Genomic DNA, 27,456 nt, shown 5'->3' on the forward strand with positions numbered 1-27,456 from the left:
ATAGAGTAGCGAGCAGCGAGCAGCGAGCAGCGAGTAACCTACGACTGTGGCGACTGTACGAGCAAATGTGAACGAGTAACGAGTACGCCTAAGAAGGCATCAGCGTATGAATTTGTATATAATTCATCCGGCGATCATCGCCGGATGGCCATTGTTTTGCCTTTGTTTGCTGTTTGCCGTACTCTCTCTCGACCAACAAAAACGTTGTCAAAATGCAAAACTCGGCTAAAACTGTACACGCACACAAATACACGTATGTGCGTGTGTGCGTGTGTGTGTGTGTGTAAACTTCACCCATTAACACAGTTTTCGCGTCGATTTTGAGTCGAGTCGATGATATTTAACCCAAATAACGCTGACAGAAGAAACAGCAGACAGTTAAGACCACATGACCACCATCGCGGGCCAGAGGGAAAGAGACGGGGGCAAAAAAAAAACCAACATTCTGCAAGAACAAAGTCGTGACAGAAGAAGCCAGTCGCGAAGAAGTGCCAGCCAGCCCGAAGGACCGACGCTTGGAATACCCTTCCAAGCGGCAACCGATCGTCTCTGGGGATCGTTTCCAATTGTGGGCTAGAGGTTCGATTGGAGGGCGCAATCCTTCGATTATTTGATTGAATTTTGATATTAAATGGGCCCTTTAAAAGGTCTCTTTCGTCGTCAACCCTCGTCTATCGCCTGATATATGGCCTCTCTGCCTGGGAAGGGCATCAAAACGAGTGAAAGAAGAAATTCTTTGGGATTTACGCCCTCATAGAGAGGGAGGAGGGGCACGTTAGGAGTCTGTGTGGGGGGTGGGGTGGGGGCACATTACCTGTTTTGTTGTGCCGTGCCTCACTTTGCCCTTGTCCGCCCTCCAGCGCCGCCGCCACTTTGTCATCATCTGCTGCTGCTTCGTCGTCTAATGCAAAGAAAAACAGCAAAACGAAAAAATAAAAAAAAACAGGAAAGGAAATAAAAACCATTGAATTTTGTAGCACGATTTGTCAAAAGCAGAAGCCAACACACACCGCACACCGCACACCTCCCCACAGCCCATGTCCCCATGTCCCCCCCCACCCATCACGCACAGAAATCAGAAATCTCGCAATGAAAGCCGTATCAAAGGCGAAACAATGACGAATAAAGGTGAGAACGGGAACGGGAACGAGAACGAGAGTGAACGATGGAGAAGAAGGTGGATCAGAGCAGAGCAGAGCGGGCTGTGGGGCTGTGGGGCTGTGGGGCGGGGCGGGGCGGGGCTGCTGTGGGGACTAGTTGCTGGCCAGCAGCTGGTGGAAAGAGCATAGCACAAAGCACAGCGGGGGAGGCGTGCTTGAAGGTTTCGTATCCGAACCTCAATCAACATTTGGCTGACAATAGCAGAAGGTCAAAGAAGCGGCCAAGAGGGGTTCCAGTGGGCGGCAGGGAGGGGAGTGCTTTTCAGATTGAAAACTCAGTTAATGTATTCCCAACCGCGGGGGGGTACCCAGGATTTCCCTTTGAAGCATATTCGAAGGAAATCAAACGATTTCCGATCTACGAATTTTTCGGTTTTTTCCAAAATCTAACCGAAGATTTTCCTTGGGAATCAGTAATGGATTGCTTAATCGAATGATATATATATTATTTTTTTTTGTACAAAATTATGAAGTAAAAATTAATTTGAGATTTTGTTTGTGCTAAAATCAAAAATATGTAACTCTTTTATTAATTGATGAGAACTTTATTTAAATTTTGATGATGATAAAAATTAAAAATAAAAGGCAGAAATCAATGGATTGTTATTTGTGTAATTCGTGATCTCTGATTTATTCAGTAAGCACGACGGATGGTCAAATTTATGGACCAAAAAATACTAAGAAACTCGAACAAATTATTGCCGATAAAAAACATAAATTTAAGTACAATAGAATTGAAAAAAAATCAACTTTTATGAATTAAATGGGATATCCTGGTTTCCAAAGTAAAATAAATATATATTATTTTTTTTTTTTGCTATTTTTTAATATTGGGTTCATCTAAAATATTTAAAAAACATTTTTTTTTTAAGTATATTGAAAATTAATTTTTTGTGTGGCTTTATCTAAAACCTTCAGCAATGATTTTTTTTTAAATACTAATTTCTTTTGGTATATCTCAATTTTTGGTTCATCTAGAATTTGTAAAACCAAATTTTACCCTCGAACAGGGTACCCTTTACCCAATAGACATTTGCATATATGTAAATAATGCTCTTATGATTGATAAATATCGTTGGATCTGAGGGCGGAAGTGCTGGCTCCACGCCCATCCCCCCTTCCACCCGAAAATCTGTTTTCCTTTTCGGCTCTCCCTCAAAATGTGATTTATTTCCGCTTAATATTTCTTCCACCCCCTCGTCGGCCACCAATCCGTAAATATTTTTTCCTAATGTCAAACCAAAATTTTTAAATTTTTCAATCATTTTTTTTTCTCCTTGTTTTTTTTTTTGGCTGTTGTAAACTTTTCTTTTGCTGAAGTGCTTGGTACTTTATGGTATTATTTTTTATTTATTTATTATTGGGGCTTTCTTCTCTCGGCCTCTTCGTTCTCGTGCTCCTCTTTTCAATTTTGTTGGCATTCCGCTTTGCGCTTTGCGCTCTCCGCTTTCATTTCAGCGAGTACTCATTTTTGTTGCGGTTATCATATTTCATATTTCTGACATAATGCGCACCTGATGCGGCCCGCAGCCGCCACGCCCCACCCCCCCCGCCCCCTCCACCAGTGCGGCCAATTGGCCAAAACATTTTGCGGTGCTGTCTGCTGTCTTTCATTGTCTTCTCCTGCCACTCGGCCGAGGCCCAGACGCAGGTCCTGGGCCCGCTTTTTGGCGGGGGACTTCAGCGCGAACATTAGCGGGATTCTGGGCTTCTGGGATTCTGGGCTTGTGGGCTTCTGGGCTTCTGGCTTTCTGGGGTTCGAGTAGGCCCGCGCAATAAATCCCGATTCCAAATGATTTTCGAGGGGGTCGAGCTTGGAGATTGGATCGTTAGGCGGTGGCGCGGTGCGGGGGCTCCCTTCCCTCCGTTCCCTTCCCCTCATTGCCCATTTCAATTTCAAGTTACGGCGATATTCTGCCCCTCTCTCCTCTGGCACCCTCCTGCGACCATTTTCGAAAATGGCTTTGGCAATTTCTTCTTGGCTGCCGCGTAATGAAAACGGACAGGTGTGCCACGGCCCACGGCGCACGGCGCACGGCTCTACTCGACTCGACTACCAACAAGCCTAGCCACCCCGCTCCGTGCCCCCGCTCCGTGCCCCTGCCCCGTGTGGCTGCCGCTGATTCGCGTAACTTTTCATTTGCGTGGCGAAATGTCACAGATGACGATGGTCCACGGGTCCAGCGGCTGCTCTCATCTTGATGATGGCCGCCCACAGCTGATGTGGGATTTTCACCGAAAGAGCCCAGAGACAGAGAGAGAGAGAGAGAGAGAGGGAGTGATCAAATTGGGCTCTCATTTCGGTTATCTGAGAGGCACTTGCAGCCTCTTACAGGGGCCTCCCTCCTTAAATTTGAATCAAAAATTGTTACTAATTTATTGCCAATCGAAGGAGAGACCAAATCTTACGAACTGGACCTAGAAGGATCCTTTCTGAAGCTCACTTTCGTCTTAATTCAGACTTCAGACTCACAGGCAAGGATAGAGATTTTCGTAGAGAAATATAGACAGTCGAAAGAGGGAGAGAGAGAAGCCCTGTCTTTCCCTTGAGCCAAGCAAAGAAATTTCTTCTGGAATGTTTTGTCCTTATGGGGAATGTCGGGGCTTTCTAGCTCCGTTTCCATTCCAATCACGGCGATCGTACGAGCCTTGGCTATTTTTCAGTGGCATAAGAAGAGTCTCAAATTAATGTTGGCGATCCCATCGGCAATGGAGTGTTTCCCTCACTCCTTTCTGGGCACCAAATAAACCATTCAAACTGAATCTGGATGTTGATGGACTAAGACTAATGCTGAGGAAAGGAGGGATGTGTGTGACTGTCTTCCGCGCGAGATGATCTGCCAATGGATGTGGGTTCGAGGCGATCCAAGTAGCCTCCTTTGTGGGCCTCCTTCGAGTGTTTGCTTCGGCGTTGTCTGCTGCTCTTTGGGACCTCTCAGAGAATAGCATTTCAATTAAAAATACCATCTTTTTAGCGCATATAACGCACACACAAGGCGGGCCTCGGCTGGATCATCGGAGAGACAATGCCTTTGCCCTTCCCCACCCCACCCCGCCCCTGCCTGGCGCTTCTCAATGGTTTTCCCTCTTTTGTTTTCTATTTTTCCAATTTCTCTGCACCTCTCTCTACCCCTCTCCCTCTCATCCTGCCTTGTTTTGCTGTGCAATTTTCCTGCGATGCGTGAGCTTTTGTGTGTGAAAACAGGTTTCACTGATTTTCAATTTCAATTGTCTAACACTGCCACTGGATGCCACTTCCACTGCGTGTGTGTGTGTGTGTGTGTGTGTGTGTGTGTGTGCCATTTTTATTTGCCCACATTAGCAATTTCTTTTGTTGACTCGTTGCCGTCGTCGTCGTTGGTCCTACCCTGCCATCCCCCCGGGGTCTGACCTAACCACACTCCCCCCCTTCACCCCCTCATTGCCACCCCCTCCTGGCAACGGGTCTTTGCTTTGAGTGATTTTTCACTTGTATGTGGATGCCACATGTGGATGCCCGTCCCCCCGCAGTCCGCCCCTACCCACAGCTTATTATGATCTTCGGTTGCCATTGTATTTGATTGTGGCTCATTTTTTAATACTTTACTTTTTATTTATTTTGTCTTCCGCTTTTCTCTCTCTCTCTCTCTCTCTCTCTCTCTCCGTCTCTCGTCTTTCGCTTTCGCTTCGTCGTGCAATTCATTTGTGCTTTAATTTAACGTAATCTGTTTAATGTTCTATTTTTGTTCTCTCTCTTTCTGCCGTGACTCTCCCCATCATCATCATCATCATCGTCCTCCACTTTCGTTTTCGTTTTCCTTTTCGCTGTCGCTTCGGTAATTTTATTTGATGCTAAGCGGCGCCGCCTTTTGTTACAACAAATTGAATTATTAGTTTCTTTTGGCGCTCAATTGGGGGGCGGTGCGGCGGTGCACACGAGTGCGAGTGGAGGCCCAACACCAGCGAAATACTAGATCCATCAGTGTTGGAAAATGGCGGAGAATGGAGAATGGAGAATCCAGAAAACTCTTCGGGGAATATTTTATATTTTTCCGGAAGTTTCTTAAAAAAATATACATATACCAAAAATATAAAGAAAATATTTAATCTAAATATAAAACTATGTTTAAATAAAATATTACATATGTCTATATAATTTCTATAAAAAAATTCACTTATAATCTATATATCTAAATATATTATTTTAATTTATTTTGAAAATTAATTATTGTTTAAGTGTTTTTATAATTTGATTAAATATAGACCGAGCAAAAACCATTTTTGATACGAAAAATCAATTTTTAACTTAATTTTTTATTTTACACTGCCATTTTTCGCCGAGTGTTTTTTCTACATTTTAAATAATCTAAAAATAATAAAATTTGCAATTCTCGCTGTTTCCTTGCAGATCTGCGCCAGTGAAAAGCCAAGTGAAAAACGTCTACAGGATGTGCAATTTTCTCAACAAACGCAAGGGACGACGCAACAACAACGACTAAAAAACAACAATAAACAAACACAATTCCCGGCGATTCCAACACAGTTCCTGGCTCAAAATTAATTTTTATTTTTCAAGTGTCTGGGAAAAAAAATATAAAAAAATAAAAAAAAATAAATGCCATGAGAAGAGCAAAAGTTGAGAGACGAAAGGCGAGGGAGAAAAGTTTTTCAATTATTGTAAAAAAGTGTTAAAAAGGCGCCGAAGAGAGATAAGAACAGAGTGGGAGAGCAGGAGAGAGCAGGCGAGAGAGAGAGAGAGAGAGAGAGGGCTAGCAATTATCTTTCATAAAAAAAAAGTTCAACTCGAACTCGAAGGCGGCAAAACGGGCAGAAGGGCAAAAAGAGGCGTCACCGCGACGACAGGGACGGCGTGCAGGAGGGACGGAGGCAGCAGGGAGGAATCCAATTTAATTAATTGCTCTTTGAAGTGCCTAACCGCCTCCGTGGCCGCCGGCCTCCCACACGACGCATAAGTTATCCAAAAAATTAATTATCAAATTTATCGCGTTAATTTTCGTTTATTTCATTAAGGCAATCCCCAATTAAAAAATAAAGTCATAATATATAAGAAGTAAATACGCGCGAAGGAGTGAAAGGAGAGAGCGAACACGCACGAGTGTCGGGCTCAACAATTTAGTAGGTATACAAAATACCGAAAAAATACACATAAAATCCACCGACGGACAGGGAAAGAAAAAGCCCGCGAGCGAGAACGACATTCCGACCGAAATGAATCCGACGCCCGTGGGCATTGGATTCGGGTTTGGTCGCAAGCCGCCCCCCAACAACGCAAAAATGCGCTCCCGCTGGCGACCCCGGTCCCGCTCCCGCTCCCGGCCATCGGCTCTGACCGTCCAGGGGGGCGTGGAGAGCGACATTCCGCATACCGCCGCGGCGGAACCAACCGAAACATTCCAGGCCACAGTCCAAAAACACAGTGAGGACAGCAATCACTCGAGGATCCAGGATCAGCATCAGCATCAGGATCAACACCACAAACAGCAGCTGCAGCAGCAGCACCACCACCACAGCAAACAGCACAGCCAGTTGACAACCCTGGCCGTCCTGCTACTGGCCCTCGTGGCCATCAACCATCTGGATAGCCTGCTTCCGTGGGCACCGGCAACGGCCACGCGGATCGAAGGAGCGCGTCAACGTCATGGATCACCAGGTGAGTCGCCCGCACCAGTCTTCCTTCTCTTTAAATATACATAAAGGGGGTGCCTCTGTGGGTGGAAGATGCTTAAATGCCTGGGCATTCGATTTTGTGCGAGTTTTCTGGCAGTTCCAGAGCCACAGGATTTGTGGTATAACCCAGTGGTAGAAAAATACCACAAAAATACCAGAATATACTATTAAAATACCAGATGATAACATAAAACGAACACAAAATACTAGAAAAATACCATTAAAATACCATAAATACTAGATATATACCATAAACATAGCTGAACAAAATTCCATAAGATACTAGAAAAATCCCATGAATTACCCGAAAAAAATACCAACCAAAAATATCAAACATACCATCCAATTGGTAGAAAAATATCAGAAAATTAGACAGCTCGTAAAATACTAGAATATACCTTTATGATATTATGAAATTACCACAAACTACTAGAAAAATAGCCGAAAATTACCATATATACTAGAAATATACCATAAACATAACTGAACAGAATTTCATAAGATACTAGAAAGATCCCATACCGTATCGTAAGATACAAGAAAATACCATTAAAATACCAACTGAGAACATAAATTTAACACAAAGTACTAAACAAAATACTATAAAAATACCCGAAACTTACACAAACATACCAAAAAATACTAAAAATAGACCATAATCAAACCTGAAATAGAATACTTGAAAAAACCCCGAAAATGACATAAGCATACCAAAAAATACTAGAAGTAGACCATTAGCATTGCAGAAAAAAATAAGATATAAAAACTAGAAAAATTTCAAGAATGTCAAAAAAATTAACATATATCATGCGATATTTTATAACGATAAATAATAATCCTCCTTACAAAACAATGACGCCTTATCCTGCGACGAAAACCCCCCCAAGCACACAAAAGCTTCCATAAATATAAGTGCAGTATTTTCAAACACAATTAATGGAAATAGTTGAACAATTTAAAGGCTTAGCTGAAGCCGAAGGCACTCGTCAGGCACTCGTCAGGCACTCGTCAGACTCGGGGACAGGCACTCGCTGAACATTCGACGAATACCAGTGCGTATTGTATTTGACTTTGCGGCTCCCATCCTTCGAGCAGCGGCAAAAGTGTCATGCAAAATGCCGCCCCAGACCCCGAAATGCCCGCTTCGAAATTCCTTGAAGTGTTTGATTTATAAATCAAGAAGGCCCCACCCCACTCCCCTGCCATCGCAGACAAAATAGTGCATTTCCTTAATCTCCCGTCGTATCGCCTTCGTATCGCTATTCATATATTGATTAACACTTCATGCCACCAGATTGATGCACAAAGCGAGTGTCCAGCCTCCCTCTGACTCCCGATCGATCCACCACCACCTCCCACGTTTCCGCCATGGGAATGGGGGAATGGGGGAATGGGCATGGAATGGGGGAATGGGAATGCCTGTGTGTGAGTGAGTGGCGGTAACTGTTCGTGTCACTTGAAAATCTTGCCCGCAGCATGACCAACATTTCCCAACACCCGCTGCCGCCCCTCACCCCCTCCCTCGCTCAATTTTCTACAAAAATTATGAATGCCACAAGGGGCGAGGGCCCCAGGAAGACAATCTAAAGAAAGCAGTTGGCAGGGCAGTTGGCAGGGTGGTGATAGGGGCAGGGAGGAGGAAAATTAATAAATTTACAACAACTGTTGCAGACCAGAAACAAAGCCAGACACACACACACACACACAACGACAGTGAAAGAGAAGGGAAAATCCCACAAATTCTGCGCGTCAAAAGTCGATGGTGCAAAAGTGCGCCAAGTGGCTGCTCCTCGAGTTTCGTACGCTCTGTCCACATTACAGGGTATCCGAGGGTGGATCCCGATGCTGTTTCCCATGGGACAGAAGGGCATTTCCCTGATGAATATTTATTGATGGATTGATTCCCTTCGGGACATATCATTTATGCAATGAACTAAGGACTGATTCGAATGAGATCCACAGCGAATCCTGAGGCAATATTTCATTGTGAGTTATTCTAGAATTTTTTGCATAGATTTCAGCTAAAAATACTTAATTTTTTAATTTAATGTTCAACATGTTTCAGGGCTTATTACAAATTTAAAAATAAGCAGCAATTTGGTATTGTTCTTTTATAACTTTTATCAAAAAAAAAAAAAAAAAAAATGCATTACTTTGTGCGAGAGATTTTTGAAAGAACTTTAATACAAAACAAACAATAAAAATTAAAGAAATTTTTAAATTTTTAGTAATTTGTAGGAGGGATTTTCGAAAGAATTTTGATACAAAATAAAAAAAAAAAAATTAAAAAATTTTTAGGAAATTTTTGAAAGAAAAAAAGAAAATATGGTATCCAAAAAAATAAATATTTAAAAATGGCTTGGTATAAAAATACCAACAAAATACTGCAAAATCAGCTTTTCCCGTTTCTGGGTAGGTTTCCGCATCAAAGTTAATGCCGTTTCACAGATCTACGGATGAAATTAGTTAAGTTGCAATAAATGTAGGAACTAATACGAGTGTTGGCCTGGTCTGGTGGACCTTTGCCGAAATCCAAGCGAAAGATTTATAAAAGTAGATTGAGGAGGAGTTTTCGTGGGGTGCCAGTTTCTCATCGGCTAGAGGTTAGGAATTGCATAACACTGGAATAATTCTACGGAAAGCACAAACCCAATTCCAATTCCAATTCCAAAGCCCAGAAGCGAGGCTTCGGTTGGGTTATACCCATCGAAAAGGTTGCACAACAGCAGGGGCCAAGTACTTTTTCCAGCAAACAGCAAAATAATCATTTGGCAGCTTTTGGCCATATTGCCAGATGTTAATGGCTCAAACGATACTGTGAAAAAAACGCAAACACTGGCCTGAAATGCGATGGGCTCTGGCGGGTTGTATAATCGTTGGCAGAATGTATGAATAATAGTCCTTAAATGGAACCATAAGTAACGACCAAACGTACAGCAGAAGCATCTAAAATTTGTTTGGATACAGGAAGGAGTCCTCTACTGCTTTTCCAGGGTCGATTCCCAGTCGATTCCCAGTCGATTCCCAGTGGCTGCCCCCCCTTTCCACCGTAGTTGGAGCTCTTTTCAGTTGTTGTTGTTGTTGTTGTTGTTGTTGTTGTTGTTGCATTTATTGTGGCTACTGCTGATGCCACAAATTATGAATCAGGAAGTCTTAATAAGCGCAATTTCAAGTCGTTAGTCATACAAAGTAAAAATGCTCGCCCGCCCGCCCCTCCGCAGACGTCGTGTCTTTCTTATTCTTGTTGTAGTTGTAGTTGTAGTTGTAGTGGCCACTGCAGTTGTTGTTTCTACTGTACACACACACACACACACACACACACACACACACGTCTCCACAGGCGCTAATAGTCGCTCTCTGGTGTGTGTGTGGAATAAATACGAGTATATGGGGGCGGTCGGTCATTCTGCAGTTGTTGCCATTGATTTTAATTAAGTGAAACGTTTTAATGTGCGCCACAGATTTCCAGATATAACCTCCACCCCCACCACCACCCCGCCAACGCTCGCGCCCCTCATGCTGGCGGCACTAAATGCAGGGGAGGGAGGGCTGGCAGGGAGCTGGCGATGGCGATGGCGATGGCATGGGGGTCAGGAGAGCAGAATTTCATGGGCAGAGAGAGAGAGAGAGAGAGAGAGAGAGCGAAAAAACGCTACACAAAATAGTAAACAGTAAATGTCAAGACAAGCGATCAAATTGCTTATTAAAGCAAATGAAATATGGCCAGGGGCGTCGTCTGGTGGGGGCCTGCGATAGGTTCCCTCTCTGGATTAATCATTAGATCATTTACCAGACTTCTCCTGACCCCGCCTCCCTCTCGCGGGTCCTCCCTGGTCCAAGGACCTCTATGTACTCATGGACGAGTGTGCATGTACAAATGACGAGGCGAATGACGGACAATCGATGCTGCAGAAGGTGCAACTTCTCGTACTTCTACGACTACGGTTCGAGTCTCTTTCCCCGGGAATAAATCTGTGAGAGCGAGGGCCGAATACAAAGTCATTTAATGCAATTTGCTGATTGCGCCTCTGCCTCTGCCTCTGCCTCTGACTCCGTTGTGGTCGACCCATACCCTTCCACAGGGTATGGTCTCTTTCCCCAGTTCTCAGCCTTGGACCAGGGGCAACGAAGTCCGAATCCGAGGGTATCTGAATCTTCGGCCAGCAAAGATCTGGTCCATTCTCTGTAGCTTTTGACATTTGAGTGGAGTAATTTTCATCTTGTTGTTGTTGTTGTTGTTGTTGCTGCAGCTGACAATGCAACTTTGCCACAGAAACTTCCTCCTTCTCCTCCATTCCCCTCTCTTCGCCATGAAAGAGCAAAAGCCAAAATCAGAGAAATGGCTTTAATGGCATTTAATAAACATGGCCCAAACAAAATGTTAGCCCCTGCAGCAGAAGCAGCAGAAGCATCAGACAACAAAAGCGTGGCCCAGTGGGGGGGCACGGAGTTGGAGATGGAGGAGAGTCATCACAACCGGCAACCGGATCCAAATTCCAGTTTCAATATGAGGCTGCCAGAAATGCCTGGGATGCTGCTGGGATGCAGCTCCAAGTTGCAGCAGTTTGAAGGAGTCATCATCCCGATGATCATTATAATATACGAGTATTACCATCGTCATCATCATCGGCATCACGAGCGACACTCGTTCAATGCAAAGCCCTACAGCCAGTACGGAATACACTTCCAAAAAGGATTACTAAAGATGGATTTAGGCATCCTCCTATCCTCCTATATGAAGAGCATTCGTTGGACGTTTTGGCATCGATTCCGCTGTTCCATCTCGTTTTCTGCTGCTTGTTGCTGTTGTCATGTGGCCTTTAATCACAGACGATGGCTGCAACATCAGCAGCAGCAGCAGCAGCAGCAACCGCAGCATCAGCATCAGCAGCAAAGCCACTGTGCCAGTGCCAGTGCCAGTGGCAGTGGCAGTGGCAGTGCATCGGCTTCTGGTTCTGGTTCTTCGTCACACTCACTCACATAAGTACATGCACAGACAAAGGCAGTTTGCTGCCAGTGGGTGGCTGCTGGTGACCGCAAAGTTAATTGCAGTGTGTGTTGCAGCTCCCTTTTGTTGCTGCCGCTGCCGCTGCCGCTGCCGCCGCTGCTGCTGCTGCTGTTGCGGTCGCTTGCCCCGTTGCGGACAAATAACTTTGCTAATACTTTGACCAACCCGAAAGCCACTCGACAAACTTTTCTCCCACACGCAGACACAGACGCAGTCCCATGAGAGCCCCTCCCTCTCTCTCCCTCTCTCTCCCTGTCTCTCTGTGTCTTGATCGGGGACAACCTGGGACCTGGAACTAAACTCCAACTCTAAGCAGCTCCTCAACTTTTCCAAAGGCGAATTTTTGTCCGAAACTCAAACAAAAGTCAAGTACAATTTGTTCTCCATCACTGGACTAGACTTCATAGCTTCATGACTTCACTTTCCCATTAACTCGATTAATCTATTCGTTGAATTTGGATAACCATAACAGAGGCTCACACGTCCTCCGCTTTGGTGAGGACCATCCACGCTCTCTCGGCTCGCAGAGAGACAAGCGCTGGAAAGAGATGGATGGAGGGCTGGCAAACGGCTGACAGACGGCTGGCAAGGTCCTCGACGGAGAGAACACGCTTATGCTCAGATAGATGGTCTGTGCCCAAGACCAAAGACTACAATCATGCACAAGCAATGTAGTCGCTTTGTTCCTAGAAGATTACCGGACAAAATGGAATCTGTTCCTAATGTTCCCATATCTTAGGCATTCATATTCGAACTTTTTTCATGGCAGACTTAAGAATTGAGTCCTTCCGACTCGCACCACCTTATCGATTCAGTCTGCTTTTCCCAAGGTAGTGTATAAGCCCTCGATATAAGCCATTTTCTGGTGATCAATTGGCAAAGCCTTCTGTACATCTTTAAAGGCCTTTCACTCTTCCCTGAAGCGCTTGGAATAGTTGTTCCCTTTAAGCGATGATTCCAATTCAACTATCGGTAATAAAAAAGAGAGAATCTGCTCATTACAAAAAACCAGCACCAGACCGATATATCGTTTTGAACTTTTTAATTTAATACAATTTATTTTTTACTAATACTTGCAATATTGTGTAACTTTCAAATCTTCGGTCATTTTTGACCTTTTTGTGGAAATGCCGCAGCCCTGCCTCCATCCAGTATTTGACGATGGGGGATCTCAAGTTTCAGTCAGTTTCCAGCTAGATTCCAGCGGTTTCTTCTTTCCGGCCCCAAACAGAATGGACAGACTCCCCGAAGGGGGGGGGGGGGGGGGGGGGGGGGGGGGGGTCGCTCAGGTGAAACCAGTTCAAACTGCAATAGTCTCCAAATGCAGTCGCAGTCGCCGTCGCCGTCGCAGTCGCTGCTGCAGTCGACTTTGCGCTTGACTGCGCTATTTTTCTAGCCGGCCGGCTCTGTGGCGCTGTCGCAGTCGCCGTCGCCGCTTCGGGCGATGGTTCGTTCGCCCGCTCATTCGGTTCGTCGGTTCGGCTCGGCTCGGCTCAGTCGCTTTGCCGCCATCCTTCGCTCTCCCTCTCTCTCGCTTTGCGACGTTTCGCATCGCTTAACAAACAACTGAGATGAGCTGGATCGGCAGAGAGGGCGAGAGTGGGAGGGAGAGGAGGGGAGTGCGGAGTGGGGTCAGCCAGCGAATGTCGTGGGAGGTGTGGGGGGGCTGCCGGTAATAACATCATAGGTCAGCCGGTCGACAGTCGTTTTGTCGTTGTCTCTCCTCCACCTCCTCCTTCACCGATGATCACTTGTCCCATTTGCTGCTGTCTCGCTTCCTCTCGCTCACAGGTATTTTCTCTCTTTGTTGTTGCTGTTTCCATAAACAATATTTTTGCTCGTCTCTTTTGCCGTTGCTGCTGCTGTTGTTGTTGTTTTTTCTTTTTATTGCGGCTTTGTGTGTCGCTGTTTCTGTTATTCCGTTTTAGTTTATTTCCCTCTCGTGCTGCAGCATTCGCACACATCACACAGAGCATTCGGTGCCAGGCACCGGCGATCACCGTTTCAAGCCAGTGCCAGCAAGCAGTGCATGTGCACTGCACCCTCGTGAGACAGTGTGTGTGTGTGTGAGCGGGAGGGGGAGACTGATTCGAGTGGAGTGTCCGCTCTGTTGAGGGGTGGGGGGGTGGTGTGTTGAGTATCTCCAAGCAGATTAACGCCAGACGGAGATCTGCTGATCAGCTGTTCCACAAAACACAGTGTGACCGTATACTGTGACCGTGCCATACTTTCGATTTATTTTGAATAGAATTAATAGGTGAGGGTTGAGTTTTTTCTTCTTTATTTTTGGATAATTATTTGTTCGTGTTTCGTGTTTCGATGGGGCCATACTCGTGGCTTGTTTTGTTTGGCAGCTAATGGGATTTGCTCATTCATCTGCCAACATTATTTGTGCGGACTGTACACCTCGAAACCTCGGATGGCATAATCAAAACTCCCTGCCAAACGATCGCCTGTTGCCGTCCTCGAGCTTTAATTTATTAATCACTCACGACAATGCATTAATTGCAACAGTAGACACAAAACACGGAATTCCTGGAATTTATCAAAACGGAAACTTCACTGCAATTCGGCCGGCAGATTAGGTTACTCTTATTTATTGCTCTTTTGAGCGATTCGATTCGATTCGGAATTTGTCGAATACAAATGCAAATTCTTTATAAATATTGTTCGAGTGGAACCGCATGTCGCGCATCTAAATGGAAATTTTCCTTTATTACGAATATCACATTTTTCTTTGTTTCATTTCGGCGAACCACACCTGCAGTCGTTCGGTTGCTAAAATTAATTTCAATAAAATACACAGCTGGATCGATGGCATTTCAATTATAGAATCCAGAAACAAAATAAGAATGCAAAGAAAAGAAAAGCAAAGCAAACGAAAGCGTGTTTCTGTATTCCAGATACCATATACCATATACATACATATGTATTAACATTTCGATTACAAACATAAACCGCTTAGCCATACAACAAATTGAAATAGAAGTATAGAAAATGAAACGTTTGTTTTGTTTTGTTTTTGTTTTTGTTTTTTTCTGTTGGCATCATTTTTTTTCATATTATTTTCATTATTTGTTGGCAATAATTCTTCTTTAATTGACAGGCAAATCAGTCTCGGGTAAAATCTCTCCCCGCACGGGTATTTGGTATTTGTATGTATTTTTCAACCGAATGAATCAATTTGCAATTCCGTTTCAGCCGTCCCAGTCTCCCTTCCCAACTCGACTCCTCAGTGCCGTGCCCTAAGCCCAATGACAGATCACGTAAAACTTTGTAATAATAAATAATTGGAATGGAATTGGAATGCCTGGAATCGCATTACGATAGCCATCTCCCACCGCAGAAGCAACAAGCAACAAGCAACAAGCCACAAGCCACAAGCCTGTTTAATAAATAAATAAATAAGTTGAATCGTCAAGGATGGGGTTGGGCGGTGCACGATTTCATCGGGAATTGGGACAGCCTAAAGACGGATTCTGAAGGACCTCAAATAGGTGTTGTTGCAGCTTGTTGAATTATGGATTTAAAGCAGATTGTGGTTGCAAAATCAAAGGCGCTTTCACATGAGTTGACACTTGTTTGGGCTGCAATTCGATTGCTGTTTGATTTTGGAGTCTGAATAGTCTCTACCATATTATTGCTAATAGTAGAATGGAGTAACGAGTAAGGAGTAAGGAGTGAAGAGTAAGGTGTAAAGGAGCATCGAGTGCGGAGTAACTAGTATGAAGTAACGGAGTAACGTCTATGGACTAAAGAGTATTGAATACGAAGTAACGACTAAAAAGTAACAAGTACGGAGTAACTTGCAAGGAGTAACGAGTAAGGAGTAACGAGTGTGAAATAAGCAAGGAGTAACGGGGTAACTAGTATGAAGTAACGAGTACAGACTAATCTTAATGGAGTAGCGAGTATGGAGTAAGGAATAACGATTGGGGTGTATCGAGTACGCAGTAACGAGTACAAAATTACAAGTACGGAGTAACTAGTATGAAGTAGCGAGTAAGTAGTAATGAGTTTGGAGTAACGACTAACACGTAACAGCTACGGAGTAACAGGTAAGGAGTAAAGAGAACGGAGTAACGAATACAGAGCATTGAGTATGGAGTAACGAGTAGCGAGTACAAGGCCACGTGTGCAGAGTGCTAAGTAAGGAGTAGCGAGTAAGAAGTAAAGAGTAAAGAGTAGCGAGTAAGAAGTAAATAGTGCAGAGTAGCGAGTAAGAAGTAACGAGTAACGAGTAACTAAACCTTTGGTACTACAATGTACTCAATTACTAAAAAAACAGCTTATACATATAGTAAGCACTTATATTGTATTTAGTTTCACAACTAAATATTACCACGCTTAAATAGTTTAAATAGTTCAAATGTGTGTCCTACTGTACATGACTTTAACAACATAACTTCAAACGTGGCTTTCAAATTGAGCTTGAAACATTTGTAGCTGAAATTTAAACAAAAATTGTTGATAAATTTTGAAAACTTTATTTTCCCCACCCCCCCACCAACCACGGGGCAGTGTCTGGGGGGTCTGAAGGGGGTTCTGTGTGGATTAGAAGGGCTGGCGGTACAGTCTATCCCACACGTACGAGTTTATTCGAATAATATGGAAACGCATACCTCTACCTGGCTGCACACACACACACACACACACACACACACATACGTGTGGTACTATGCATCTGTCGCATATTTTATGCATTCTAACTGTGCTTTCTAATGCCTGTCCCTGTCCGCGTGTGTGTGTGGGTGTGTGGGTGTGCCGGCTGGTAAAGTTAATTGTTTTTGAATAATTAATTACACACAGCGCGGCAACCGAAACAACAACAACAACAATGCAAATTTATGTAACCGACAGCGACAGCGACAGGGACAGGGACAGGGACAGGAACAGCGATGATGATGATGATGATGACAATGACAATGACGATAACGATGACGATAACAATGATGATGAAGCGTAGCGGCCGGACGGCCCAAACAATAGGGAACGGAAAGGAGAGGCAGCGATTGTCAATAATGAGATTTTGATGGGACTTTCGAAATGAACGATTCTAGCCGATAAAAACAAGCCGAGATCTCTGATAAATTTGTGCTACATAATGTCGGGATTCTCACTGCAGGAGGGGATACCTTTCACAGCCTTTGAGGCTGATCATTGTACTCGTTGCCATACCAACGAGTAGCCTTTAAAACTTTCTGTCGCTTTCCGTTTAATTTAGAGCCGCACAATTGAGCCCGCGGCCAGGGAGAGGGACAGGGACAGGGCCTGGGCCAAGACCTGTCATTCTTTATTCCGCCGTATCCCCAAACAATATTAAGTTCTTAAATATTCCCTTTCATGTATGGGCTGTTTTTGTATTATTTTTATTTTAATTTTTATTTCTGTTTTTGTTTATTGCCTCCCTCCGACGGGAACACTGAGCAAATAGTTTGCCAAAAGCCCTTGGGAGCTGGAGGGGATTAAATCGATTTTTTTCCCCTGATTGCGCCCACACTTTTCACTCACTTCTTTCACTCTTTCACTCGTTCGTTTCGTTTCGTTTCGTTTCGTTGCTGTTGCTGTCGCCGTGGCTGTTGTTTATTATTATTTTTTAATCAACTATTAAATTGGGACGGAATGAATTTAATTTGCCGAAAACTGCGCAGTAAATCAATTTTTTCGGTAGACATTTCCTCTTCCTGCATTATGGACGAGCCCCAACCGCCTAATGAAAAGTTCTTTATGCGCACAAATTGAACAGAAATCGAATGGATGTTCCGTCCGACTTAATTAGCGGCAGCTGCCGGTCTGGGGCACCTGTGGATCGGATCGGATCGGATCGTATCGGATGCGTGGGTGTATCAATCAAATTATCTTTCAGTTTATTCAGTAAGCAATTTATGGAAAGCTTGAACAAATACATTTCCGTGGCTCCGTGGCTCCGTGCCTCCGTGCCTCCGAGCACAGTGCGTTTGATGGCTGTAGGGCTATCGATGGCACGCGTCGATTAATCGATCCTCTGCGATACCGTAAACAGGGCCTGTCAAGGCCTCGCGCATTCGAAACGCACTGTTCTGCCAAACAGCAGCAAAATTAATTGAATGGCACAATTTTCTGCATGAAAAGTGTAAAAAACTTCACTCCACACAGGCTTCAACACGTGTGTGTACATCCCGCCTCCAGAGGGTGGGCTGGGAAAGGTGGGTAGGAAAAACCATTTAGGTCGTGATTTTTTATGATTACTTTTTTTTTTCAACTCCGGAGAGGACGCTTTTCCGGACGCTGTCTTTTTGGATTGCATAAACGAATTTGCATCACCGATGCGATGAAATAAATGCAAGAATATATATATACATATATATATAACGTTATTTTTGCACTCCGCCCCGGCAGCAGGCTACTGTCTACTGTACCCCGTAATGCTCTTAATGGCACAAAAACGAAAAGAAAATAGTTAGTTGAACACAATTTAAATTTGCATACGAGTCGAATGGGAAGGAGTGGGCCACCAGCCGCAGTCGGGGTCACCAAAGAGGTGGCTTCGACGGAGGCTTGCGAAATAATGGCTCACCGGCCTGAGCGATTGACGATTGACACTCAAGGATACATGAGGGGCAGCACGACTATACCCATGGCCCTTTAAGAACTGCCTCCTTCAGTGAGATTCGAGTCAATGAAAACCGAGTGCAAGGTTTAGTTTGAAGTCTCTGAAATAAGTCCAAACCGAATACGGATTTCGTGGGCTTTTGGCTTCTTTTATTTGTCGCAAAACATTCTGTGAACTCAGTTTTTTGTTCAGTGTAAAGCAAGTCCACGTGCACGCAGGCAGAAGGCGATGCAAAAAGCCAATCAATTATTTTCTTTAACAGAAAACCAAATACAGAGTGAGCGAGAAATAAAAACCGAAATTTTTGGACCTGTTTCGCTCAATCCGTTTCAATGGGTTCCTGTTCCGGCAAGGCTCTAATAGAAACCATTACAGAAGTGTATTTCGCGCTTTTCCACTGTAATTCTCTGGGGTTTTGCACGGTCACGATAGTCCATAGCTTCACATGGATAGCTTTTGCCCATTAAGTTCTCCATTTGTCCAGGGAGAGCATTCCCATTTCGACGTTTATCCCATATATTTCCGTGATTTTTTCGCCCGGCGATATCCTTGGGTTTTTGTTTTTATTTTCGAGTTCAGTTGAATGGAAATAATGTTCAAAAATTCGGAAAAGGACTCGAAACTGCATTATTGAATTAGTGCTGTTGCTGCTGGTGCATGCAGCACGGGAGTTGCTTGATTAACTCTTGTATAATGCAGGCGGGCCAACAGGTGGTGCGGGGGTTGGGGAGGGGGAGGAGGGGACCAAAGGATGGGGGTCGGTGCAAGTGCAAGCCTGCTGCAATGTTTTTATGTGTCACAGTCACAAATGCCATCGGGGAGCGGGGCAGCGAGGGAGCGGGGAGCTAGGGAGACGGACAGAGAAGTCAATGACCATAAAAGTCAACACTCACTCGACACACACACACACACACACACACAAGCAGCGGAATGGCGAGGGGCTGGGGGTGCGGAATGAGTGGCGACATCTAGCGGCGGCATTTTCGCCTTCCGGCAAAACCTGAAAAAAGAAAATAAATCCGCAAAGCGATGGGGAAAAACCTGCAGTTGAGCAGGTCCACCCAGCCGGTGGATGCTCTTTCTGAAACTTACGGCTAATATTTACCCTTTAATTGAAATGCAGTTAATTTTTTTTATTTTTATTATTTTTAATTTTTAATTACATCGAATCTAAATACAACTTTTTTGGAAAAGCTTACATTTTTCTTATAATTGTAATTTAACATCGTTTTCAGTTTTTATTACTTATTACTTTTTTAAATTTAGTTTATTTTATTTGTTTTTTTGAAAATTTTATTTTAAATATTTTTGTTTTTTTATAATTGCAATATAAATAGTTTTAAGTTGTATTAATTTTTCTCATTTATTTTATTTATAAATTTTTTATTTTGCTTCCTCTTGTTTTATATTGATTGTGAAATTCTATTTTAAATAGTTTTAATTGCAATTATTTATTAATTTTTTTTATTTTTTTCCTTATCTTTTTTTTTATAAATTTTCTTTGTGAAATTCTAGATTAAATAATTTTTTCGTTTTTATAATTGCAATTTAAATTATTTTAAGTTGTATTAATTTTTATTATTTATTTTATTTATTTATTTTATATTTTTGTTATTGTTTTAATACTTTTTTTTGTATAAAATTATATATTAAATAATTTTGGGAAAATTTTCCATCGCATTTTTTTTTCGTCTGTTCGGTACACCCCACCTTTCCCCCACCCCCCCCTCGTGGCAGGGTAGAAAATACTGGTAGGAATGCAACTTTGAATTGCAAATTTCAAGTAGCTGCCGCGGCGAGTGTTTCCCCCCTTCCCCCGTGTCGCCGTGTCGCCGTGTCTCTGTGTGGCGGTGTGGCGGTGTGTGTGCGTGTGACATATTTAAAATGAATGCAGTTTAGTTTAGTTTAGTCGGAGCTGCTTACGATGCCCAATATTCAAGGCCCAGCACCTGGTCGGAAGATTATAGATTCTGTACAGGGCAAGAGCTTGGGGTTGCCTCCCCTCCTATCTCCCATTTCCCGCACTGATCGCCGTGTAACGGAAGGAGATGTGACGACGGCGACGGCAGAACCAGTTGGGGGCTCCGCTAAAGCTTGGCCAAAGCCGTAGCCATTTGGCTGATTTGGCCTTTGCTTCGCCTTCATTCATGGATGAGAGGTCTTTGTGGTATTTGAGCTTGTTGCTGGTTCCGGTTTGTCGACTGCCGCTGGCCAGAGGCTGGGGAGGGGCTCTCGACCGGCTCCCGACCGGCTCCCGACCGGCTCCGAGGCTGCTGGAAAATGCCAAAGTCCAAAGACAAGTTCTGGATCTTTGGTGCCATGCAGGATGTTGAAACGATCTGGCGTCCGGGCGTCTTCTGTTGAGCCTTTGCCTTTAGCTTTGAAAAGAATACTGAATTCATCTGTCACTAGATATGGAAACACTTCCTGGCGTATCCCTTTGGCCTCGCTCTCCGTTTACCAAATTGTTTCACTCCCCTTTTTGTCGCACAACAAAAGTTTTTAATTACTTGCCAGGGACTTTGAGAGACTTTGGATTGAATCCTTTTCTGGTGCGCAGGACCCGGGGAAGGACTCCAGTGATTGATTACACAACGATGGCAGTCAAGGTGCGAGAACTGGCCGAGATATCATCTTCCAGGCCAGCTTCCGACACTTTTCCCCCCTCAACCGAGCTCCTGCCGAGCTTCTCCCTTAATCTCAAGTTCTGCCCAGTCCTCTGGTGTTCTGGCTCTTCATTGCCCATCAGTGGACTTCCGTGGAGTCCCTGGAGCATCTTTAGTGTTTATAAATTAAATTGCCATCGCATTTCGCCCGTGGCAGGCACCTTTAACACCCTGGCAAACAGCCCCCAGACCCTTCTCTCGCCATCGACCTTCCCTAACCTTTTATGACGGTCACTGCAGCTGGTCCAGTTACGTTCGATACCCATTGCGAGCGGTCAAGAGAGCGGCCAGGGTATATGCTATGGGCTTCGAATCTGTTTCCACTCACTCTCGAAGGCTCACTGCTCTCTCCATCCCCCTCTTTCAATGGCCAATGGGTGCGCTCTCCTCTCGATCCTCTCTCGTTACGAATGCACAGCAATGGGACAGGCCAGCTGTCTTTCGCAGCAAAATAAGACCCGAAAAGAGAGCGCCTTGCGGCAGCACTGGGACCACTTTGTATGATTCCATCACGGGACAGGCAGGGGACAGCAAAACGGACCAAAATACACTGAGAATAGTGCTAGGATCCCGCAGCATTCCCATTTGTACAGCCTGTCATTGTCTCTCTCTCCCCTCCAGATGCGATTATAGAGGGTATCCCGCAGTCGGAATAGTGCTCGCGCACCTTTTTTTTAACCCACCTCTGGCTGGGATTTGTATTTGTCTGAACGGAGGGAGGGAGGGAGCTCCCACTGCCGCTCTCCCACTGCCGCTTGCCGCCTGCCGCCTGCCGTTTGCCGCCCACTCATTAAGATTCCGTGCTGCACATTTCTGGGCAAAACCCGTCGACCCCGTCGACCCCCTCGCCCCTTTGACGCTGTTGCTGAAGTTGTTTTTCACGAAGGAAAATGTCCACTCAAATGGCGTTTAGCGTGCAATTATGAGTTTCTCTTCTGCTCGTCTTTTTCTGGTTCATTTTTTCCATCTTTTTTCGCAAGAAGCAAACGGTTGGCGCCGGTGAAGGGGGGAGGGGGGGGAAGCTGTGGAGTTACTAAAAGAATTCCCCGGGCTTCGCATAAACAGATTAAGCCATTTTTTATGGCACAAACAAAGTTTTACTGGCGCTTACTGCGGATTGCCATATGTATGCATTTTGCTCATCAGATCCTCGGACATTCGAATGGAAAGGGATTTGAAATGAGTTGAAACGAGTGGCAGAATATTGGAGGTATGAATATGCCAAGGGAAAGACGGATGTGTGTATTTCCAAGTCTCATATTTAAAAAAAAACCTCCAAACTTTTGTAGTATATGTATTTTAGATATTTTACGGTTTTATTGCCCTTTTTCGGGTACTTTATATTCTTTTTGATGTCTTTGCTACCCTGAGGAAAATTGAAGCCTGAAGTGAAAATTTCCCTTCAAAAATATACAACAAAAATGCACTAAAAACCCGTAATCAATTTCGAAGAATTTTCAATGTGGAAACTGAAGTAAATTGGAGCTGACGGGAAATCGCACGGCGGCTGTGGCGGAGCGCATCTTCCGGTCGCGTAGCTTGTGAAATTTTTCTCACTGGTGCCGCAGAAGCATCCGAGATTGTGTCTCATTTGCAAGTGAAACGGGAACGCAGCACCCTTAAGGGTCCTCCCCTCCCCCCCCCCCCCCCCTCGCTAAGCAGCATGGAGGAAAGCATTTCAAAGGAAAGCACTGCCCCACCATCGCCCCCTCGTCCCGCACTTTAATTGCTGTCACAGTTTTCGTTTTCGTTTTCGTTTTTATTTAATTTTTTTTGTTGTGTTGTTTTTGTTTTTGTTTTTGTTTTGTGGGTGCTGTTCTGCTGTTTGCTTTTGTTTTACTTTTAACTTTAATTCACATTTAGGGGGTTTTGGGTGGCTCTGGCGGGGTTTGGGGGGGTTGGGTGGGGGGGCATTGAGGCGTAACAAAGCTGACTTAATGACTCCGACAGCCCACACCGAGAGGGGGGAGAAAAATGGCAAAACAGAAAATGGAAGAAAAAAACAAAAAATATAAAAAATGGCGCTGGGGGGTGGCTAGGGGGTGGCTAGGGGGTGGCATCAACAAAAGAAAGAAACAAATTAAAAATGCTTTAAAAAAAAAATGGCAAAATAAAATGAAATTTAAGCTAGTTCCTTTCCTGAGGCCGAAGGATCCCAAAGACCCCTCTCGCTCTCTCGCTCTGACATTGATGGAGCTGACCATGCCCCTTTGACCTTTTCTGGGGGCTTCTGAATGTGACTTTCATTGACATTAGATAGGGATTTTTTTGTCTGGCCTAGAGGTGGGGAGGGGCAGCCCCCCCACCCCCTGCTTATTAATTTACGTCAATTAGCTCCGGCAGAAGCAGCGAACAAAATTTATTCATTTTACTTTTTCTCTGATCTAATCAAGCTGCAGGTTCCCCCCCCACTCCCCCACCCCCCCCCCCCTCTCTAATTGTTATTCAGTGTTTTGTCTAGAATTCTGTGTGTGTGTGTGTGTGTGTGTGTGTGTGTGTTGTGTGTTGGGGGATCATAAATCTTTGATTTGATTGAGGCCGCATTGAGCTGTCGATGCGATGAGGGTTTTGTTTAAGGCGGATTCAATTTATTTCCCCTATTCACAATTAAATTGCGTTTTCCCCCACCCACCCCTTGGCCCCCTTGGGCCCCCCGTTGGCTTAGTTAATAATTCATCAAAGGAGCTCCTCGGCTCGCTGACAGGCAGAAAGCTTCGAAAATGCCAGCATTTAAATCCTCTGGCCCTGGCGTCTTATTTGTTTGAATCAAATATTAAATTATGACCTGTTTACCATTTCAAAAAAATATTTTCTTTGATTTAAATTTAAATTTAAATGAAAATGAAAATTAAACGTCAACTTTAAAATCAAGAAATGAATAAAGCACCGTCCCCCGGCCCCCAAAAAAAATCCATTTCGTGTGCGGGAGGCGGCTCGAACTTTTTGGACTGCCAGCCACGTAGTTTTCGCATATTGTTTGGGGGCTACACGCCTATTAATTAGCCCAAAAGTTGAACTAACTAACTCTCACACACGCACACGCACACGCACACGCACACACTGCCGTCATCCCATTATAAAAGCGTCTAAAATATGGGCGTGCCATTCAGCTGCATTAAATGGCTGCCAATTTTCGGCTATTTAAACAGCAAAAATACACAAAAATATAAGAGAAAATAAAAATAACTAGAGAGGGGAGCGGAGAGAAGAGAGGAGAAGCGACGAGGAGGGAAGAGAAGAGGCAAGATCTCAAAACACCCAGTCGTGCGAATTTCCAAGGAGTCTTCAACCAGATAAAAAACAAAAAAAAAAAAAGGAAAAAAAAATATTCTGCTAATATTATTTCATATTTAATTTATATATTTTCATATTTAAAAATAAATATATTTCCTACAAATTAAATAAAATATTTTACTAATAATAATAATAATATATTTAAATCAAAGTGAATTCTGTTTCTATTTAATTTAATTATTTTTGTGCTTAAAAAAAAAACAAATTACCAAAAAAAAAAAAAATATAAAAAAAATATTCTGCTTGAAAATATTTAATCTAAATTTATTATAATATTATTTCATATTTAAAAAAAATATATCCCACAAATTAAATAAAATATTTTACTGATAAAAATAATAAATTTCAATCAAAGTGAGTTCTATTTCGAGTTAATTTGATTATTTTTTTGTTGTTAAAAGTAGATAGGTTAAAAAAGAAAGTAAAAAAAAAAAAAAACCAATCTGAACAAACTGGATCGGAGCCTCTTAGCCAAGTCAATACGACGAGGGCTGACCTCAAAGGCCCTTCCATCTCCATTTCCCCGTTGAAGGCTGATCCATGGGCTCATCCAGGTCTTAGCCCATGATTGGAGCCAGCCCTCCTCCAGTTTCCCTTTGCTTCCGAGACATTATTGATATTGTTTTGGCTAATTGCGGTGGCTTGTGGCCATCAATTGCTGGCCAGGGACCTTCTCTAGGCCAGGCTTGGGATGCCCTTCCGGCCAGAGCAAATGAAGGCCTTGTTGGCCTGGCCTCCAGGTGGATCAGGGGAATTCCCATGGGTTTTTTAGCCAACATTATACGATATTAGCCACCCGTTAGGGTATTCGCGGCTTCGACAGCTGACGCCTGAAACCTCAAACCTCAAACCTGAACCTATTTTCCATGTTTAGATTTTCAGTGGCTTTTGTTGCTTGTGCTCTCCGGTGCCGGTCACCGACTGTAGCCAATTGTATCGCCATAGACCGTGGACCGTGGACCACTCCAGAGCAGAGCCCCCGCGAATCGAATTGTTGTCATTTAGCCAGTGGCAGGGGGGGGATTGTGGGATTGTGGGAGCGCTTGTTCGACGCCATTGACCACGAAAATTGCCCAGGCATGACCAACGAGGTGGGTCGGGAGGGGGTTTGGGGGGAGGGGGCGACCGGGCGGACGGTTGATCAAGTGCGTGCGCTTTTTGGGTTAATAATAATTGGCATTATCTGCTGTTACTGTTTTGGTTTCGGTGTCGTTTTCGGTTTTCGGTTTTCGGTTTTCCGTGTGTGTTTTTGCAAAAGCTGGTTTTTGTTTTTGGCCAGAAACTCGGCCACGAATATCAAATGCAAATTGCTATATTCGGAAGGTTATTCATTGCTTATCAAAATCGGTTCAAAATTCAATTAGTTTTTGTTGGAAAAGCAGAGGCGTGGCACCCAAAAACGTGTCCCAAAGATGCTGTAGAGGAAGGGCCCTCGCCAGAGGTTCGTGGATTCTGTGGGCTCCAAAGTTCATGCCAGACCATCCTGCTGTCTCCTGCCACATCGTTCCGGCGATCATTTGTGATACTTTTCCAAAGATCCAATCATTTACAGTCCAAGTTTCGTTGAATTGGGACGGCCTTGACGGCCTTGACGGCTTTTCTGGCGCTTTTTTAGGGTGTCAAAAGGTCATCTAACGTCTGTTAAGTCCTGTCCTCTGAGGATTTGGTATCCAACGACTGAACAAACCGCCTGCCTGCCATTTGTAACCTACTCTGATGGACCTCCACTCTTTGACCGCACCAAATATTATAATCAATCAATAATCAATAATCAATGGAAGAACAATTTGTTCAATGTTTTATTAACAACATTTTGTTGCTTTTCTCCTTGGGTTTTGGCTTTTGCTTTTTGTTGATTTATCAACAATTTGCATGCAACATATTTGTGTGTGTGCATATTTTGTTGCTGTTTTTGCGCTCCTCAATTGTCAATGCTACGCGTCACTCAATTCTGAAATGCACTTTACAATGTTGCACTTCCGAGGGGGGGGCGCCAAAAGGGGCGCCAAAAGGGGCGCCAAAAGGGGGCCGCCTGTTCAAAAAGAACAGAAAATGAACGGAGCAAAACGATAAAAGCGAAACTCAATTATTTGAGATACGTTTTGTCGTCTTGTCACCTTGAATAATTGAATCAACATTTTCGACAAACTCACTGTCTCCCTCTGCCACCCAGGGGAAGTGGGGTACATGGGAGGGGGGGTGGAGGCCTTGCCTGAACTTGGACAATTGAATTACGAGAATCGAGCATCGAGTATCGAGTATCGAAGTCGAATGTCAGTGACGATTGAATCGAGAACAGAATGGAAATGCAATTAAAATCAAAGATGTCCGACTGTCAGGCTGTCTCTCTCTCTAACGTTGATGGGGGGAGAGAGAGAGAGAGAGAGAGAAAAATCGTTTTAATCGATGGAAAAAAGCATGAATTGAAGTTAAACTTCATTAGCTTTGTTCCTTAATCGAAGATTGATTGAGTATCAATGGCCGAAGGATGGCCGAAGGATGGAGGATGAAACGAGGCAGATTCCTAATTGCAAACCAAAGGAAGACCCCATAACTGTTGCTGTGGCAGTGGTTTTACTTCAAAATCGATGTGTTCTGTGCTGCAAAAACAACAAATAAAAATCTAACATAAATGCACAGATTTTGAGCCCATTAAATCGAATTAATTTGCCGCAGCTAAGCCTTTTTTTTCCGCTCATAAAACTAATTTGAATTCTATTTGGAGTTTTCGTTTTGTATACGTTCTTTTGTCTAAAAAATAATTGACTAATTAAATTAATTGTCCGGACATTAAAAATGTGGAAATATTGCCCTGCCCTGCCCTGCCCTGCCCCTGACGCACTCAATGAGCAACTCCGACCAGCCCCATAGCAAATAAATATGCAAATAATCAACAGCACAGCGGCAAAAAGAGCAAAGCCCCATAAATACTTGAACAAATTTGAATAAGATATGAGCCAACAGAATTGAACAACCGCCCACCCGTTGCTCTGTCCACCCGATTTCTGTCTTTCCTTTCCTCTGCTTTCCTCTGCTTTCCTCTGCTTTCCTTCTGCAAATATTCGAATG

The 27,456-nt window shown here is 43.9% G+C and overlaps 1 protein-coding gene across 1 annotated transcript in view; it reads left to right on the plus strand.

Annotated features, from left to right (window-relative positions):
* Positions 1-6,368: 6,368 nt before the first annotated feature.
* The window catches only part of LOC6597687 (low-density lipoprotein receptor-related protein 2), a 123,946-nt gene continuing 102,858 nt past the window's right edge, over positions 6,369-27,456 (plus strand). The window contains exon 1 of the mRNA XM_026990632.1: positions 6,369-6,810. Coding sequence (XP_026846433.1) covers positions 6,369-6,810 — 442 coding nt within the window. The remainder of the gene's footprint in view (positions 6,811-27,456) is intronic.

Source organism: Drosophila persimilis, unplaced genomic scaffold, assembly GCF_003286085.1.
Source record: "Drosophila persimilis strain 14011-0111.01,24,50 unplaced genomic scaffold, DperRS2 tig00000606-arrow-arrow-pilon, whole genome shotgun sequence".
NCBI lineage: Eukaryota > Metazoa > Arthropoda > Insecta > Diptera > Drosophilidae > Drosophila > Drosophila persimilis.